At 46.7% G+C, this 20175-nt stretch overlaps 1 protein-coding gene across 7 annotated transcripts in view; it reads right to left on the bottom strand.

Moving 5' to 3' along the window:
• Window positions 1–4362: 4362 nt before the first annotated feature.
• NSMF (NMDA receptor synaptonuclear signaling and neuronal migration factor) overlaps window positions 4363–20175 on the bottom strand; it is a 48232-nt gene continuing 32419 nt past the window's right edge. For 4 of the 7 annotated variants that reach the window (XM_040532068.1, XM_040532067.1, XM_040532069.1 and 1 more), the window contains 9 exons: window positions 19829–19918; window positions 18038–18159; window positions 17037–17120; window positions 16008–16041; window positions 15349–15419; window positions 14142–14221; window positions 12454–12556; window positions 11970–12045; window positions 4363–10109 (listed from right to left, as the gene is read on the bottom strand). In XM_040532068.1, the coding sequence (XP_040388002.1) occupies window positions 10012–10109; window positions 11970–12045; window positions 12454–12556; window positions 14142–14221; window positions 15349–15419; window positions 16008–16041; window positions 17037–17120; window positions 18038–18159; window positions 19829–19918 (758 nt within the window). In that variant the 3' untranslated portion in view covers window positions 4363–10011. The remainder of the gene's footprint in view (window positions 10110–11969; window positions 12046–12453; window positions 12557–14141; window positions 14222–15348; window positions 15420–16007; window positions 16042–17036; window positions 17121–18037; window positions 18160–19828; window positions 19919–20175) is intronic. The other 3 variants (XM_040532071.1, XM_040532072.1, XM_040532073.1) reach the window with 1 other exon arrangement.

Below are 20175 nucleotides of genomic sequence, written 5' to 3'. Positions count from 1 at the left end.
GGCTCAGGCACTTACAGAGCCAACAATGTGTCTTTGTATTCATAGATCTCAATGGATTTCTCTTTCATGGTCTTGTCTAGTTGGCTTTTGAGCCCATGTAAAGCCCACAAATCCTGAAATAATGAATCACACAGTTTGTCTTGCACCTGGTACAAAGAAAACGCCTCCCTTTGTGGGGATTGAACCTGACATCTGCTGGTTTTGCTGCATGCCCTCTTGCCTTTATTTAAAAAAAAAAAAAATCCAGCCATTATTCATGTCCTCCCCTGCCAGTCAGGGTTGTAGAGCCTTCTATCATAGTTCCTGTCAACTGTTTTTTTTTGTTTGTTTGTTTTTTTCTAGGCTGAGTCAGTGAGACAGCATGAAGGACTGGAAAGTGAAACTTGGCTGGCTATTGAATGCTCTGGAGCTAATCCCCTGTGTCACTGTATTTACACCCGTGGATAACCCTGGAGTAGCAGCTGAGTGCTCTAAGAGGCTCCTGGGAATCCCATTCACCTCTCATATTTTGGCACAAAAACAAGTGCTCGATTACAAAACCCAGGTGTGACAACAGCAGGGGACAGGACCAAGAGCGTGTGATGGCAGGCTGCCACCGTGCAGCACAGGCGTGAGTTTGCGGTGTCCCAGCGGTGTGGCACCAGGGCACAACTGATATGGCATGTACGACACGTCACTACCAGGCATGGCCAACACTGCCTGCGAGAGGGGCAGGGCTGGCACCGATAGGATCTGCTGGGACAACCCCACGTACAGCCAGGTGGTGAGGGAACAGGGAAAAAGCCGGGCCCAGCGGGACTCAGACGTGCATTATTTCACCTTAACTGCAGTGAGAACTCCACCTGCACAGCTCCTGCTCTGGGTTTGTCCCCAACACATCACCATTTGTGACAAAGCACAAGGAGAGAGGGAAGAAGGTGATAGATAATAATCCATTGTGTCTGGGCTTCTGCAACAAATTTGACTTTGTACCCCATGATACTGATTTCAAAACAGCATGGTATGGACATGAAATGGTTCCAGAATAAGGAACAAAGGCTGTATTTCTGGCCACCAGGTTACTCAGGGCACCAGTAACTCAGTGAAGGCGTTAAGAAGAATAGTGGCCAGGTCTCTGGCCAGAAGCCGTCTGCGCAGGCGAGGAGTTAGAAGTGGTTTCTATCATCTGCCACACTGATGAGACAGATAAGCACACGTCACACCCGTTGTTGTGGCAGCGCGTGGAGAACAACATTTCTAAATGGGGAGGGTGCAGAAATGAATACTGGAAGATCCCAGAGCTGAAGAGAAGTGCCTTAAATGGTGGCAATGAAGGATGGGAGTGGTCCAATCTGTTTAACTCTGTCTCTGTGCTAAGAGGGACTACAGTTACAACACCTACCGAAAGGGGAATGTGCAGGTCACTTTCAGCATTGGAGAAAAAGGGAAAGCTTGTAGATGGAAGTTCAAGCCAGATCTACTTACTCTGGAAGTTGAGCAGACCAGGGACAAAGAAAGTGACTTATGTGAATTCAAGGTCTTCTGCCCTCCTGGGAGATGTGCTTCATTCAGAGAGATGCAGCAAGCAGTAGGGTTTGCCTGGGATCCAATGCCCAAGTGGGTCCTTCCCACCGCAGCCCCGTGGGAGAAGCACCTCTGGCAGCAGGGACCCGTCCTCGCTGCACACCTGCACGTGCTGCTCCCTTCTCACACAGGCAAACCCCGTGGCTGCAGCAATCTGCAGAGCTGCTGCCCCACTGTCCTGGACCCACACCCCCCTACCCCACCATGCCGGCTGCCCAGGGCCTCCCCTTGTGAGGGCACGGCCCGACGGCGTGCTGCGGGCGCAAAATGTCCTGGCGGAGAAGGGCCAGTCACTAGCTCCCGGAGCTGAGCTGGTTTGCCCAGAAGGACTATCAGGTTTTTAGCCTCCCTTGAATTTCTCCAAGCCTGTGTTTCTGGGATGGTGCTCAGAGATCGGCCTTCCTGCAGGAGAAGGTGCAGTGCTGAATGCTTGGGAAGTTACTCAGAGCTCCAGTCTGTACTCACGAAACCTCAGAGCTGGAAGCCTCAGAGCTCAGAAGCTGGAGCTCTGAATCTCTCCATCCTATCTCCATCACGGGATTTGCCTCCCTCAGGTGGTCCCTTGTTAAAGCATTGGGAGATTTTACTGTTCTCCCCTTCTACCTGCCCTACACAGTGCTGATCCCTGGGGCACAGCACTCATCCTGGCCTCTTGCACCTCCGGAGCTCTGCTCTTCAGTTTTCAGCATTTCCCTCGCTGCTGCTACTCAGAAATGCCTGGCGCCTGTTTCTCCCTCATTTGCTGGCACAGCAAATGCATTTGCCAAATAGCATTTCCTGGTTTTATGAACTCAGCCAGAGAACAACAACAAAAATAAAAAAAAAAATAGAGAGAGATAAGACCTGCTTTCCCAGACATGTCTCTTTTTATTAAATCACATCTTAAAACCTAGAAACATTCATGTATTTGAAACCTGGTTATCATACACAAAGCAGCAGATAGAGAAACATGTTAACAGTGGCAGCAGAGATGGCAGAGGTCTCCTGAATCGCAGCCAGGGCTGCCCTGTGCCCAGACACCACAGAGCCAGCCAGAAACTGCATCTAGAACGGGGCAGTGCCTCGGAGTAACTTTCTTCTGCCCTCCCCAAGGAGCCAGAGTGCTGGTGCAGGGCCCACTGAGAGCTCAAAGGTTACAATCCTCGTGTACAGACCTCTCCATTCAGACAGTTTTTGCCTCAAATCAGCACATCTGAAGCTCAGCTCTCCAGCCTAGAGGCTCTCTAGGGGCCGACATTTCCAGCCCCTCGTGCACCTGTCCCGTTTGGCTCCCAGCTGAGCTGGGACATGTGGGCTGCTCGGACACGCCGGGGGCCGGTTTCTCGCGGAGCTTCACCTGGGGCGGTGCAGAGGAGCACAGATGAATGCATCGGTGTTTCACTGCTCCTACACACCTTGGTTTTGAAAGCAGTAGGGTGCTGTCAACTCTGAACACGGGTGAAAGCAAAGGCCACAGAATGTTTCATCTGCACAGGATTTGTCAAATGGTCAATTACTATTCACACTCGGGGTTGTTTTTTCCCCCCCTTGTTTTGACAACCACACTTATTTCTTTCATTTTCTCATTTGGATGAACATAATTTGCTCAAGTATCTCAGAGCTTAAAAGCACTGCAGGACATAAAGTATCCTTCTCCACATTTTCAAAGCCTGCATGCTTACCTTTCCCACTCATTGCTCACATATTTGGGTTTCTTTTCAGAAAACCGATGAGTGGCCTTCACTAGCAGCTCTGCAATAGCAAAGTGAGGGCTTGCAGCTGGGGGGAAGAACTGGAAATGAAAACTGGTGTCTGAACTCAGTGGAAACAGTGAAGATATTAAAAGCATGCTGACCTCCCAGCCCTGCGAGCACAGTTTTTGCTGCGGCTGTCGCCTGACATCACAGCTGAAGTCACCCAGTTCCAGGAATAGTGTTGGTCAGAAACAACAGGAAACACACAGCGGAAAAACTACAGCCCCTTCTTGCTTATTTGGGTACAACTCCAACCCGTTGCCCTGGGATGTGGCACACAAAGCTCACTGGGTTTCTTCAGTATCCCCACCTCAACACCTAATAAAGTAACGTCTCATTCAGCAAGTGGTGCAAGGGGAGCAGGATCCATACTCAAAGCACCTTGCTTTGCTGTACATATCTGAGATGTTTTTAGGGCATTTCAAATGTCAGGGCAAAGATACCTGCCACTTCCCCTCAATTCCCAGCTCTGCACCAGCAGGACCTTCTAGTAGAGACTATACCAGTACAACTGAGCTTTAGCACTTTAAAAAAAAAAAAAAAAAAAGAACTCCAATAAAATAACCTCCCACTTTCTGTTGAAGCTTTTTGAATGCCACCTGCATGCAGGTGTGCTGGTCCTGAGCCAGGCCCAGCATGACCACAGCAGCGAGCGGTCCCTGGCCAGTTGCCGCAGCCTTCTTAGCACTGCTGCAATTCCGCTTCCCCAGGTAAGAAACACTCCACGTGTACAAGGCGCCACATCCACGCACAGCCACAAGAGGAAGACGACATTCAGACACACAAAAACCCCACTGACACCCGGGGAGCAGGGGAGGTGCGGTGCTAGCAGGTTATTGCTGTACGTACTCCGTGACTCAAATGAAGGGCTACACCGCTAGGAAGGATAAAAGCTGGGCTTTGTTGGCTGCCTGAGGGTCCCTGGGAAAACGTCTAGGACCACTACTGCTGTGATCGACCATCAGCTCATCTGGATGCTGCAATAAGAAAGACCAGAGTGACTAATTTTAAGGATACTCTAAAAGCAATACAGTAATGTGAAAATTTACTAGGTCATGTTCTTTAAAGTTTATTAAACATTTATGGAAAAATGCAATTTAGATTCCCTTCAGGTGGATTATTTACATTTAATGTGCATAATTTTGTTACTTCCAGTCTTCCATGTTTTCCACACTGATTGGCAGTATGTTGGACAGAATTTGTTTTTGAATCAAAGCAGTATCACTGGGATTGTAGATAGACAGCAAACTCTGATATCTTACTGATTACCTGGGAGTAATGACAATTACAGCCAGGTTCATAGTCATTAAACCACCCATTTACTCACAGCTCCAGTAAACAATTATTATTACAAGCTGACTTCTCATCAAGGCTATAACAGTTTCCAGTTGACTTTGGCTTGTATTTCCACAATGGAGAAATAAAAAAAACAGTTTTATGAAAGACGTAGAAAACCACAGATATTCTGTGACCGGTGGGACAAGATACAGGATCACAACTTTTTTTTTTTTTTTTTTTTTTTTTTACAGATGGCTTGGAAATCCCCGGGGAGGATATCTGTTTGGCATCCTTGAGGAAGGTCTGTCTGTATCACCAGGTCTAGGGAACGTTATGGCAAAACCACGAGTATGGAGTGATTCAGCTGAACATGTACCTGCAAATCTCCTTCCTGCTCCTGGCAGTGTGGTTGGGTTGCTCGGGGAAGGATGACACAGTCCAGCACATCCTCTGATGTTCTGGCAACTCATGCCAATTGCCAACAGCCTCGGAAGGATTTTTTTTAATCATAGTAACATATCACATCCTGGACCATTAGTAATGTATGTGTCACTCTTAAACTGGGTTTTGATGGGTTGAATGTTTACGTGGACACAAAGAAAGCAGAACGAGCCTGTTGTTCCACCTCCTGGCGGGGCTGGGGTTAAGGACAGACTCCCCCTTCCAGGTCCCACCAGGCTATTTTATCAGCACTTCCCTCTTTCAGCTAGCCCCGATTGTGTTGCCTGAAGGTGACAAAGCAGCATTTGCAGCCACTTTGCCAGCAGAGCCCTGGAAACAGGAACTCCCAGCCACAGGTCACTAACACAGTCGGGTCCTGAAACAACAGCGGCTATTTGCAAAATGGATGCATGCCAAGAGCTGGAGAGATGCTAACACCGCATGGACGACAACGGTGACATTGCCTTATGCTTTACTGCATGTGGCAGAACAAGCGAGGGCGATTGAGGAGGAAAGTCTCCCCCAGAGCATGGGGAACGTGACTGCGTGTGAAGAGATGGTGTGAAAGCATGCATGCTGTCCAGAAGCCACTGGAGCAGGAAACCTGTGCCGAGCTTCAGACAAGTCCAGGCTGGGAAATAAGGAACAAATTCATTTCCAGAGTCCCCTCAGCAAAGCAGTGCTCCTTGGAGGCAGAGCAGAGCTCCCCAAGGCCATGAGATGTGGCTCAAGCTGCTCCTGAGGCACTCGGAGGCAGAAGTGGGTAGGTCCCACAGTTATGCACAGCAGAGTCCTCACACAGGGACAGGGAGAGTTGGCTGGCTGCCTTTTGCAGTCAGATGTTTCACTAGAGCTACAAGGATCTTTCTGTTTACTTAACGCAGTAAAGGGCTGATCTGCCAGTTCCTGTTTCCCATCCCAGGCCTGGAGGTCAGCTGCAAAGGGAAGCTGGTGGCTGCAGCATGAGGAGGGGTGCCAAAAGCTGTATTAGTTTTCCTCTGTCCCCAGGTAACTGAATTTTCTTCTTTCCTTTCCTTCCCAGCCAATGGAAGTGAAAAGAGAAAAGCCTGTCTAGGAAACCTTGTGTAAAACAAGTGCCATCCAAAAAGATGCCCCCCCCCAGGCCTCTACAGCAGAGTGAATGTTCTCTGCAGGCACCACACTGTCAGCAGCTGCTTCCAGTGCCTGAGCCTGGCCGAGGAGCACCAGACTGAGCAGCTGATGCACTTGGGGCTTCCCTTTCTCCTTTCCTGGAAGCGATGATCCCAGCCCAGGGCACTGCAACTAGAAGAGCCCTCTGCTGATGTTCATCAGGCCAGGAGAAGGGTTAGAGGTGACATCCTGCACTGCCTCACAGAAAGAAGAGCAGAAGCTCTCACACATGGTTGGGGTGAAACGATTTAGCTATCCCAATTTAATCTACTTCTCTCGGGGTTAAACTGGTGTCCCTGTTTCTCCTGCCCTTGCTAAGAGCAAATCCAGACTGCCCAGGAGCTGCAGTAACACCAGGCAGCCCGCCGTGGTGGGGCAGCACATAACGGTGCAGAGCCCAAAGCAAAAGGGCTGCTGATCCTCTAACAGGGATGGTTAGCATGAGCTCACCTGCTCAACCGCAAACTGCTCACTAGAATTATCCTTATTAGAGGTAAGCTCCAATTTAGACAGCAATTACTGTGTGTGAGCAAACCTGTTTTAGGGCTTCCGACAGTCACATCTGAACAGCAGATAGCCCAAAGCTGGAAAAGCCTGAAAAGGTGGAAGGACAAATTGTCCTGTGTGCTCAGCAGCCACAGTTCCCCCAGGCAGAGCGCCCTGCAGGCAAGCTGTGCCTTGCAGGCACTGCTGGGGGCTGCCCTGAACAGAAGCCACTGCACAGGCGCACGGCATGCAAGAACGGGCGCCTGACCTCTGCGGAGGGGATGTGCTGGCTGTGCCGTGCCGTGCACTGATGGCAACTGCACACAGAGGTCATCTTTTACAGGTTGGTCCAACTGAGGCTCTATTATTATTACAGGCTCTATTTTTAACACTACAGTTTAAATACTTACAATTTTTTTTTCAGCCTATCCTCTGCTGATCCCTTCCTTCCGCAACAGACACTTGAAAAATTCAACAAGTTAAAGAGGAAGAAGTCTTCTTTTCCTCTTTCAAAAACGGTTAACACTTCAATGACACTATTTGCACAGAAAACTTTAAACACCAAAATTCTATTGTATTTCCCATCACAGCTTTTAGAGTATTTCATCTCTTTAGTTAAATGAATGCTACAAAGGAAATAATACGCTCATGTCATAAACATCACAAACTATGTGGAATATAGATCTTTGGAAAAGAGAGAAATGCATTAATTGTTTGTCATTATACTTGTACTACAGTCAACTGCACCAGTAAAACAGTCGTAGTGTTCATTCAAACATACATCTTCCTACAGAAGTTATGCAACTGTACAATCTACCCTTCTACTTTGCAACCCAAGTTCTACAAGTGGTCAATGATAATAGATATACACTAGTTCTACAGATAAATCACTGAAGTGGATATATAAATGGGCCCTTTCAGAGTTATAGAAGATTTTCAATAGTTCCACAATGCTACATTCATGCTACCAAGTTCACTGAATTGGGATTTTACTTTAGAAAAGAAAGAGGAAGAACAATTTGTTTGTCTCCAGTTAGGAGCATAACCATAGGAGGTAAAAGGGTCAGAAAGGGAGAGAGTTTTAGAAAGGGAGAGAGTTTTGCTTCAGCATTTTCATCCTGCCACTACCATCTCCTCTAAATAACATATGACTTTTCTTTCTGGTACCTACGGCTCCCACCTCTCACAACCACAGCTGGTGGAAGCTACCATGCTAAATAACAGAAAATTGGCTTTTTTTTTTTTTTTAATATCTGTCATTTTTTTCCCCAAATCATAGGTCTCTGCTCACTATTCGCTTCACTACAGATCTGGAAAACATGAGTCCGGCCAGGGACGAGGAGCAGGTACCAGCCCTCCCCATCATCACGCCAGCTCAACAGGCGTGGGGCTGCCTCCTAACAGCTCTTAACCAGAGGGGGAGGAAACAGCTCACAGCTATTTGGTTCAATGTGTTACTTCCAATGGCTCCAGCCTCTCTCTCCACCTATTCCTCTCCTTACTTACCATATGTACAATGTTTCTTTGAAAGCTTTGCTATAAAACTGCTGTAAATGTACAGGGTTCAGCAGTTCTAGCCAGGGACCTGCTCCCCAAAATTACAACCACAGACATGTCACAGAGGGAAGGAGTACTCTACAGGTCAGAACAGCTAGTTCTTTTTCTAAGTATTTAAAACAAGATTTGTACATGTATTTGCCATCACTTCACAATGAAATAATTTAGATAGCAGGAAATGAGGAAAACAAGGTAATCCTTCCCTGTTATTCCCCAGTACATTTCACTTATATAAGAAATAAATTGTATAATCTCCCAGAACAGCTAGTGACCAACACAGACTAAGTAGTATTTATCCTCTGAACTGGAGAGTTGCAGATGAAAAAAACAAAACAAAACAAAACCCATCCCAAAACAGAAATCAACCCCCACCCTAAACAAACAAGAAGTAAATATATTCCAAAATATATCCTCAAATATCAAGTACAAATCTGGGTTCTCAAACCACACCTGCTTTGACAAAGCTCTGTGTTTACTTTGTCCTACACAGGAAGGGATGTGAGCAGCTCAGACCAACAAACAGGTCTTTATAGCATTGGAAAAAGAGGTGATCTATGCACAAACAACTTGCAATCAAGTGAACACAGGGAAGATTCAAACTCATGCTACAAACCCAGGCTGTATTCTTCAAGAAGCATTTCTTCCAAATGCCTCAGTCTCCTTGGAGGATTTCCGGTGGTCATGTAACCTCGCTGTTCAACACAGCAGACTAGAAAGAGAACTCATCTCTCAACACGTAGCAAAACACCGGCATGAACAAGTAATTACCATGGCTATTAATTTCTAATTCATTTTTATACCATAGAGAACCTGACCGAGGTTTCCCAGTCAGACACTGTATTCCTAACCTAAAATATTTCAGCAAAACTAAAGTCACATAGTTTTGCAAGCAGCAAAATAGAAAGTAACAAAGTTGTGGCTAACTGGAGGAGAAATATACATTCGTGAGAGCACATACAATTAGTGCAACACAGCTACTCTGAAAGTAACGAACCAAACCAGATTAATCAATGCAGCAGACATGCAGGGTCTGCTAAGTTATGTTAAAACCATGTTTGCTGGTGATTAAATATGTCTACAGAAGATATATTACCATTTTGAATATATTTTCAAGCAGACCAAAAATACCTCATCTATTGGTTACTGGTGTGTTATTTTTAACTAATTAAATATTGGGAGAGATTTTACCCCCCTCTCTATAAAAATTGCACTTATTTTCTATTAAACAAAACAAAAAGAGTTAGACTTCAATTCTATATTCCAGTATATATTCACATTGAAACTGGATCATCTTGATCTAAGCTTGCAGGAGTAGGTGTAGCAGTCCTTGCTCTCCGAGATCCCCCAAGCACAGAAGGTCCCATCAGTACCAAACCCTCCCTCCTCTGTGCTCTGGTCACTTCCTCATTGTAGTGCATGGGTAATTTATTTTTTTTTGTAAGAAAACCTGAGCTTTAAAAGTCTTTAAAAGGACCTGGAATCAAATCTGGCCCATTCTGACCCAAAACAGCTCAGTTCTGCAAGGAACTCCATCCTGTCCTCATTTCACACAGCTCCTCCTGAGACACCATGGCTCTGACCTGAGGCGAGTGAGGTGTCAAACCCTTTCCCTCCAGTCTCTCTTGACCCAAGAGACTTTCCTCCCGATACACTTCTGAGGGCTCCTTCTTCCCTCCCTTTAGCTCTGCTGCCTCCTGTAGGGCTTTGAAGGGCTCCCTGTGCCAATAAAAAAGTCTCTCTGCAATAAGCATGACTTCTTGGACACTGGTGATCGACAACTTCTTGCAAAGTCTTCTCCAGCTCATAAAATGTCATCGTAATCCAAAAGTTTAGAGTGCTGGCGGGTCTTCCAGAGGCGGTAAAGGCGGAAGTCAAAGTAAGTCTCAATCATTTGCTTACCTAGGAAAAAAGAGATGAAGCAGAGGAGTTACACCCTGCAGCACAGGAGAAACAAGCCAGGCCACAGCACCATAAACCAAAACACCTACAGGTAGGGGCACAAGAGAACCTGTCTACATGCCTCATTTGGAGAATACTGACATGCAGCATGTACCCAGGGCATGTGAAGGTGCCCACGAGAAGCAAATGTCTTTTTAGAAATCCTCAAACCCTGAAAGGCTCCTCATAATCCCCTGGCAAGGTCTGTCCATGGAGGTGGGAGCTGAACACAGAGTCTGGCTCCAGACTTTGACCTCTGCTGTGACTGCAGAAGGGGGGACCTGTAGAGTATCAGACAACAGCTCCAACAGCCTGCACAAGGCAACATTGCACAGAGAATTTAGAATATTACAAACCATGAGTAAACTCATTGTACAAACATGTGGGAAACACTAAAACAATTCACATTGAAAATTCAAAAATTTGTGTTTTTTTTTTTTGCAGGGAGATGGGGAAGGCGAGAATTAGCATTAACAAGCTATCTCTGTCCTGCAGATTTGTCTTCTCACAGCAATAAGCTCAATAGCACACTCTAATACAACTTCTGCACCACTGGCACCACTGATTGAGGGGGTCTCACAAGGTACTTGCAGGCTGAACAGCATGCACAGGACTGGCACTGGAGGCAACGACTACATTTGAAAACACAAGGGACAAACAACCCTGGACTCAGGGCTCAGGGAAGAGATTTTCGCTTTTGAGGCCTGATTAAGATTAGTTTCAGATGACTTTGAGAAGGATTAGAGAGGTTACACTATTAGCGCGTCCCAGATTGATCAACAGGATAAATTCAGACGTAGTCTTCAGCCCAACCTCCTGGAAGATCAACTGCTTAAATGCATGCGCACTGACTCCACGGCCTTGCCTGCTGGGTTGTATATAAAACCAGGAATTTCCCTGCAAGTTGCTTCTTGGTATACATGTACAATCGTGTTTGCTGTGGGATCTGTGCAACCAAACCTCAGCAGGACACGCAAAGAACACTGCACAGCACTAACATGCTCAGCTACTGTACATTCCTATGGGTGGTAAGTGGGAGTTATGAATAACCTGTCAGTGCTGATGCCAGCTGTGAGCAGCACGGGAAGGATCCACGTGCAGCAGCCTAGTGCTGCATGTTTTCATCCGAGAGAAGAAAGTACCAAGGACTATGGCAAAGATAAATTAACACAGGCAACTTCAGAATAAGTCAACTACATGTCACTTGTGAAACTGCACCCATACTTGCATTAACCAAAACAGGAAAAACCTCTATAGCCCTTGAAATATCTTAAACTACAGGAAAGAAAAAAAAAAAAAAAACACAAGCAAACAATAAAGTGGACTGAGAGGTGGAATGGCTATAATGGGCTCCATCCAAGACATCCGTTGATGAGACAAGCTGCTTGGTACCAGTGGTGTGAGTCCTCTGGAGAAGAAACCCCTGCACACGCTTGGTTACAGAAAAGGTTCTGCTCGTATGTGCATCTCTCCCAAGGACTTCACATGCCCTAGTGAAATGATGAATCTCCTAAATTCAGACTGGAAAGCAGCCTACAATTCAGGATACTTTGCCACTTCCAGTAGCCTGGGCAGAGGCTCTGCAGCTTCAGGCACAACAGGATAGCTAAACTGTGAACAGAACTGCAAGGAACAAACTGGTGGCAGAACTGCAAGGGGAAAACCAGGCTTAGCAAATGAACTACACTAAAGGCAACTGCAAGCAAAAGGAAGATCACAACAGGGCTTAACAGAGCTCAAAATGGCTTTTTCATGAAGATGCCCACTAAAAGAGGTAGGCTGATCAGAAAGACGCATTTCTCTGTACAGAAAAGAAATTACCTTGAGCTGATAGTTCAAGTGGAGACTCAAAGGCAACCCTATAAGGATTCATTAAGTTTTTCAGATTCTGAAATAGCTGAAAGGAAAATGTATCAAGAGTTAGAAGCTGAAAACAAGGATGAACTCTAGGGCATCCAGAATTGCTCATCCTTCTTCCCTACCTCTAGAAAACGTTCCACTACATGTCTTTTAAAACATCTAGTTCAGCAGTAAATAAACTAAATGCTCTGACTGACTGTTCCCCCCTTGAGGCTTTGGCTCCTGTCCCTTCCTGCATGTCACCAACCAGTCCTCCCCTGCCCTCTGGGGATGGCACAATCCACAGGCGGTTCATCCATTAACAGCCACTCATGCGATACGACGCAGCATGTTCCACACAGCAGAAGAGGAAGGAAGGTGTCGACTGCATAGTGTGACTGCTCCCTCCCTGGGCTTGGTGCTACTCAGCAGACATTCCCAGAGAGGTGACAGAGGAAGCTCTTACCTTCTCCCCATTGGGGTTTCCGAGAACATAGCAGCCCATGATGTGAATGATATTTGGTTCAGGATTGACTTTACTCATCAGACGGCTCAACCTCTTCCAGAAGCTGGAAGAAACAAAATAAATCATTTAGAAATGTATCTCCTCATATGCATGAATAATCACATGGATGTGTGAGCACAAACAAGGGCCTGAGGCAAGCTGCCCAGGAAGAGCCATTGGCTCTTAGAAAAGAAAGAGCACGGGCAGAACAGGTTCAAGTCACACAGTAGAGAAGGAAGAGCTGCCCATTGAGTCAAAAGAGCTCCAAGGTAAAGACAAGGGAGCAAAGTCCACCAGGAGTGTTTTTAAACTGGCAGTTTTACTAGGCATTCTTTCTGTGGCAGTTCCCTCCCATTTCCCAACTCCCCTCTCCCATTTCTATCAAGAATTGCCCTTTCTAAGCATGAGTGTTATCAGTGTTCATTCCCAGCACATGAAATCAACAGAAAGCAGCCAGAGAGATTATTTTTTTGGCTGTTCAATGTTAGCGAGTGCTTGCTGCTGCTCAGCAGAATCAGACCTGCTTTACATTTTGTCACTGCTGACATACTGTGTCAGTAGTGTCACAGACACCGTATGTCAGTAGTGACAGTAGTGACATACTGTGTCTCAGGGCCATGAAATACAACCACCTTCCTTGGGCAATGGTTACGGCTGTTTGGTGGGCTCTGAAGCCCAGCAGTTCCTCTTTGGGTCTGTGAGCAGATGTTTGTTTGTGGTATAAGCTCTTCTCAGGACTGCCTCCCAGGCATGTACAGGTTGGATGGAGACGTTCGCTTCCAAGCATCCAAGTTTTCAGCTGCACATTCACAGCTTTCTGAAGGTGCCTGAATTACCAACTTCAGACCAGCTATTCTTCTAGTGTATTCAGAAGCATGTATGTGCACACGTGCCTAAGAATTTTATTGACAGTGTTTGTGCCAGAGCATGAGAGTGCTGAACAGATGTGGATTTTAATATTCAACTCTCATGCCAACAGTATGCTGTGTAGGAACAGGTTGGTATACATGCTCTCCCCCACAACGAAGCGCTGTTAGCCAAGTAAGTTTGAGCCAGCACAGGGAAGCAGGCAGCAAAACAGGCAAAGCTTAACTCTCTGCAAGGAGAAGTAGAATTGCCTCAGCAACGTGCTGGACTTTGAGCAGGCTTTGCAGAGACAAATTCCATTTCCCCCTGCAATTAGAAGGGCAGTTATCAGAGACAGCTGTGGGGGAATGACTTGGATTTCTGCCACTACTCGCCTGCTTAGAAAAGCTACCTCAGCCACTTCCAAGCACCAGAGGCATGAGGTGCATGTTCTGCTTTCTGGTCAGCAAAGCCTTTGTTAAGACAGGGAACTTCTTTTTTTCTCTTTTGCTAATCACTAGTTCAGAGACACACTAAACAGCAGATAAGAGCATAAATCTTCTGCTGACTCGTCCCAGGGCTAACACCAGCCCAGGGTTGAGTTTGGCTCTGTCATCTTTGCAGCTCTCCCTCAAGGGGAGAACTGTTAGGGTAAGCTGCTATTAAATTCCCCCTCGTCCTCCTCTTCCCCAGGCTAAACCATCCTAGCTCCCTCTGCCTCTACTTCTAAGCCACTTACTACAAACAGAGCAAAGAGATCAGAAAAACGCTATGCGAGTCTAGAACATAACAGAATCACTCACAGGATCATATCTTCCTCCTTCTCCACTTTGGCGAAAGTGGCAACTTTGTTCTTTAATAAGTATAAGTGGCCGGGACCTCCCTGCAAGAGAGAGACAGACAGATGCCAACCACCTAAAGAAGCAGACCCTGGACACGTTTCTTATTCCGTACAGCCATACCCAGAAGTGCCACAAGGGAGCAGAGCGGACACGCCAGGCTGGCGCAGCGGCTACAACCTCCAGAGGAGAAACCGTAGGCACTAACTCAGAAAATATTCACATACAGAGAGTATGGTGGGGGTTGGATTCTCTGTTTTTTTTAATGTTACATGCCCACCTCACTCTAGAAAGAGGCAGTAAAAGAAAAAGAAAACTTCACTGTGGGTGACTGGAGAGCAATAGGGAAGACAAGAAAGTCCCTTTCATTTGGGGATGTTAGGGGACTTGCCATGGTGGGCAGACAAGAAGGGATAAGCAGACAAGATATCACTGTAGAAGAACTGCTATTTGGCAGTAGCAGACATAAAAAGATTGAGCACAACCCCAGGAAAATTAAGAACTGCAATCTCCAGCTCAGTGGGGTGCAAACACTACTGCTCTGCAGCGTTAGGCATGCACGAGGAAGTTCAAGTCAGTTCGTGTCCTCACTTCCCATTTCAAGGTTCCCTGCACAGCTGCCGGGGGAGTCCAGAGATGACCACCCCAGGAACAAGAGCCTTGGGAAGGAAATCCCCAGCAAGGCCCAGACAGAGCAGGGCCTAAATCTGTCCCAGCCACAGTTCCGTATGTCTGTACTCTGACCACTCTCCCTCCACTGAGGCTGCAAACCGTGCCATCTGCTGGTCAGATCAACAACACCCTCCATTGTCAGTGTCACACTGAAGCTGTATGAAAACTTAGAACCATCGTATCAGAAATGCTTCTTTCTTTCTTTCTCCAAAGGCCTTCTTTTGAGGTCTGTGCTAATACAGGTTTGCCTGGGTTTCCTTGAAAGTAGCTGAGAAGCTGCCCAGCTCTGGAGCTGGCTACACTAAGTCAGATTTTATTTGCTGCTGTCACAGCATCTTGTGACTGCTCACTGTCTGGGGAAATGAGATGTGAAAGCTGTATACATGCGCTTACTCTAACAGAACCTGACTTTGGAATATTGGTTCCTCCATATAATTTCCCCCAAAGAAAAAGAGGAATTTGTAACAAACTACCAAAGCGTTTAAGAACTTTCATGTACCTGGCAAAATATCAGCATCTTCCAGATCTTGCAGCCTTTCCGATAGATGTTAAGCTTCTTCTCTATTTCCTCTGAAAACAAAACAAAAACAAACAAACAAACATGTTGGAAAAGATAAACCATGGAGGAAGTTAAAAATTAATCTCTCAGAATCTTTCTTCTTCTCACCAGAGTTTAATCTTGCAGGCAGGAGGCCAAGCTGTGAGAGGTGCTCAGCACCTACATTCACACTGACGTCAAAGCAAACCCTTTGCTTTCATGCCATGGAAAGCAGGAGAACGTGGCACATCACAGGACAGGCAAGGTATGGTGCAGCACCAGACACTGCTCTGCTGTGACCACAGCACTGTACCAGACCTAACTGTCCTCACCCCATCAATACTTTCACTCACCTAAATACCACAAACCAGTATCTTTTCTGACCTGTGCTTCAAACTTCCCTTTCATAATCTGTGACCGTGGCATAAAAAATCACCTACAGAAGTGAAGTTTTATTGCTGCAGCACATCCAATAGTAGTTGACTGAGTGTCAGGTATCACTGTAGTGATAAAAACACCATGGCATGTGGCAGGTAAGGCACGGGGCAGTGACTTTAACGCACTGATAATTATATTTGCAGCAGGCAGGAGTAAAGAAAAAGAAATAACACTCAACATACCTAAGATGTCATCAAAGGTGGCGTGTTCATGGTCCTGGAAACCAAGAGAGGGAAGACATATCAAGGTCACTACACCAGCTCCCCTGACATATCTCTAATATTGCATACAGTCATATGCCCAGACAAACATACTGTAAAGCATAATCAAAACAGCTGATGGCTTCTAGTCAACATCACAGGAATTACCACCCTAAAACACATCTCAAATAAACTGAATTCTGAGTGGTCCATGAAGACCAAGTCCATCTAAAGACTGGGAGATGAAACCCACAGACAAGTCCAAAGCACGTGCCATCAGATGCAGTCAATGTTATTGTGTATTTTCCTCTTGGCCCATGTTTTGTAGCCAAATGATGGCTTTACACACGTCCAAGCTGGCTAACAAATAGCCACGCTCCAAACACACCTGCCTCTGGCAGGGTCAGCAGGACAACTGTACAGCTCTCAGAGAGAGAGAAGTAACAAAGCTCCAGCAGCACTGTCTGCTGCACGTGGAAACTGAATTCTCTGGGCTGTCAGTCCAACCCTTCCCTTTCAGTTTAAGTGAATATGAAGTGATTAGGAAAAAGAGACCCATGATTCCCTGGTGGTATTTCAGACGCCTGCTCAGGCAAGACTCCTAGTGAAAATCAAGGTTAAATTAATGACTGCTGGGGATGCACCACTGCACAGCTCTGAGGTCCTGCACTGCCTAAGTATGAGCATAAGGAGGAGCCCCGAACCTTGCAATACACAGCTTTGCTGATATGCTCAGGCCTGCCTTGCCTTCCCTTGTTCGCCTTCCCATACTGCCTGGCTGTGCCTACATAGTCTGACAACCCACACGTGCAATTTTCACTCCACTTTGCTCTTCCACCTAGGCCTCAGCCCCCAAAGAACTGTGCAAGACCCCAAATCTGGGTCCAGCAGTGTTTCCAAATCACTGTAACAGGAATTAGGGATAAGGACAAAAACAATAACAAAAGAAAAAAAATATCTGTGTGGAGCCAGCTTCTGCACTGCTGGACACAGCAGAAGCGATATACTTACATAGAGAATGGGGATGATAGAGGGATCGTCCCTGCGGATAATTGTTGGGACATACTCAGCTTTGGGTACCTTGGAAGAAATGAGCTGTAAGGGGAAAAAAGAAGTGCAAGAGGATAAGTAGAAGCCAATAAAGTCCATTCAGAAGCACAAAGGCCTTGCTAACAGTGTCCTGCTCAGTTGCTCCCAGGTCTTACCGAAACCAGCAGCTCATCCAGCCCACCTGCATTGCTGGGGAAAGTCCTCCCAGCCTGTGGTCCCCTACGGAGCACCTAAGGCATCACAGTCTCCCCAGCACCCAGCAACTGAGCGCACAGCTCTGCCCAGTGAGCAGGACTGAGTCTGAGGTAACAGTTTGTAAAGAGGAGACAGCTGTGCACAGAGGATGCAGCAGCTGGTGCATCACCACAGACGGCTGTATCCCAGTAAAGATCACCCTGTGTGAGGGTCTGTGCCTTTGAATTTGCACACACAGCTGGCCAGTGGTGGGATGACTGCATGCCTGAGCTGACATGAGCCAGGGCTGAGCTCAGCAGTTGCCAAGGGATAAAATGGCATCAGACACAGGTATGTGCACAGCCGTAGGATGTCAGGCAGATGCAAGTTGCCTGGCAACTCTGGCTGAAGCATTCAGCCAGCTCTGTAAGAGTCTAAGCAGATAGGCCTGTCTCAGCACAAGCCAGAGGGCTATTGAAACACAGCTGATCCGGCTGTGCTGTGATTTCAGGCACCTCTGTTCACCACTGGGAGAGTGAAGCAGGCACTGGTGGGCCTGGAAGCACAGCCTGGGCTCCAGCTTTGGCTGCCTTCAAAGCTCTCCCTCCTGGCAGGCAGCACACTGCTGCTTCGGCCACATGGGAGATAATGTAAAACTCCTGAAGAGGCACAATGTGCAGAGTCCAGAAATGGACACCTCACATTCACATGAAGATACTGAACTTAGCAGCTGTTACAAGACAGGCAGGGCATGAGCAGATAAAGATAGCTGGCTTGGAAACCCTCACCATTATTTTTGGTGGAATAAAGTCTTCTCCATCGCATGCCATGGCTTCAAGCTCCTTTTCTGCTTCCCAGTTCAAGTCAAAGTCGCCATCCAAAGTGCCGCAGGAATCCTGAAGGTCATGGCCTGTCAGAACACAGGTGCATTACGAGGGCAGATCAGCTTGCCTTCTCCACTCGATCCTATCTAGCAGCTACCTCGCAAGAAGTAGCACAAGCCATGAGACTTGTGCCCTCCTTTCCTCCAACAGAGCGACAGACACCACACTTTGGGGCTGGCGTCTCTATACAGACAAACACTCTTAAGAAACGAAGAGTGCACACACAAAGCCTGATACCACATACCACGTAACATTTCACCACTCTCACAGTCACCAAGTTTAGCTTTCAAATGCTAATTCACAACATTCCCTGTCATTTCAGAAATGGAGGAAGAGATGGAATGCAGACAGACTCTCTACACTTTAACATTGCCAAGCTGATGAGCAAAAGTCCAGAGACTTCAAAGCTGGTCTCTTGTATTAATTACTGGACTACATCTGTTGAGTGCTTATACAGAAACTCCGCCCTTTTAGTCAAACTGATCCTGGCAGAGAATCCCAGAGTGTGAGGACAGCCGTAGCAAACACAGTAGTATTTCAACAATATACTTGAATTCGCTCTCCAAATTCACCTTACCTGTTGGCCTTCAATGCCTCCTGGGGAAAAAAACATCTGGAAGGAATATAATTGACCATTAAAGGTTAATAATAGAGGTGGTCCCTGAAGCCTGAGGAGAGAGAACCATGATGCTTCTACTTGTGCCTTTTGGGATGTCCAAGTACCAGTGGCAGTGCCTGGAGCACCGAACATTTCTGTCTGAACCATGTCTTTTCCATTCGCCTCTGAGTTAGCTGAGGGAGCGGGGAGGAATCAGACTGCACAGGAACAATCGGGTCATGTTTTGAACCTGGCCTTTCATATATCTCCCCCTGCAACCTGGTATGGTGCCTTCTATAGCTAGGAGGGCTGGACCTCATGCTTACCTGAAATTGAATTCGTTAGTTGATTTCATTAGTGAAATTTATGTAATGAATACAACCCATTTCAGCATGGACAAACTCATTACCACAAAGTCCCTTGCCTGGATTTCAAATGAAAACTGTGTAAAACAGCCATTCCCTTTAGAAAAAAAAAGACAGTGGGAAGATGCTGGCATTTCCTCCTGCAAATTAGCACAACAGCATCTCTGTCCCCACAAGCAAAACACTGCAGCATTACTGGGGATTCCCAGAGGAATTCCTGGCAGCCCAAATGAAGATCAGATTGCCCCAAGCTATCACCTGTGCAGCCAGCACAGCCAGGAAATCAAAATTACACCTCTCAGAGCACTACAGCTGTGCTCTGAGTCATTCCAGCCTAGGAAAGAGCTCAGAAGAGGCTCTTGCACAGGCAGCTGGGCAGGTTAGCCCCACTACGGTGAATGTAGCCTTGGACGGGTGTGCTTCCAGGTAGGGTGTTTGGTCCCAAGCAAATAAGGGATGAAGGGAATAGAGGACCATAAGAGAGCTGTACCGCTGGGTATCCTTTGGCCACTGCACAATAGCATGAGGTTAGATGTGCTTGCACTCTACATATAGATACACACAGATAAACATGTGCATATACCTGCAGTGTTATTTGCTCAGATCTCACAAAACTAAAAGGATCACAGATGGGACAAAAGGGCACAGAGAAATTACTCCAGTGGGACTCCAGTCAACACCTCAGCTGGAGGGTTTGGCCACAGGAGGAAGCTCAAAGGACTCAGAACTCACTTTCTCGAGAGTCATGGAAGGAATCAGCTTTGATGGGAGTCGGGTCACTCCAGGACCTGCTGAAGCTCCTCTCACGCCGTTCGGCAAATGCTAGGATAAAACCAAAGCACGACATTAACAGACTCCACAGCCACCTCTGTTGCTGCCAGCAAAACAAAACATCCAGTAGATTCCACCAAAGCTACACATCATGATCTCCCCTGTGCTTGTTCTTCCACCTGCCAAATGGGTGTCCTTTCCACACAGCAAACAAGGGTCTTCTGACAGCAGCAAAGTGCCCACTTTCTGACCATAACCACTGCAGGATACGTAACACAGAAAAAGGAGGACACTTCATGGTCTCTCCT

Source organism: Cygnus olor, chromosome 19, assembly GCF_009769625.2.
Source record: "Cygnus olor isolate bCygOlo1 chromosome 19, bCygOlo1.pri.v2, whole genome shotgun sequence".
Taxonomy (NCBI): domain Eukaryota; kingdom Metazoa; phylum Chordata; class Aves; order Anseriformes; family Anatidae; genus Cygnus; species Cygnus olor.
Note: the sequence above shows the minus strand (reverse complement) of the source record. Positions and strands in the feature narration are given on the sequence as shown.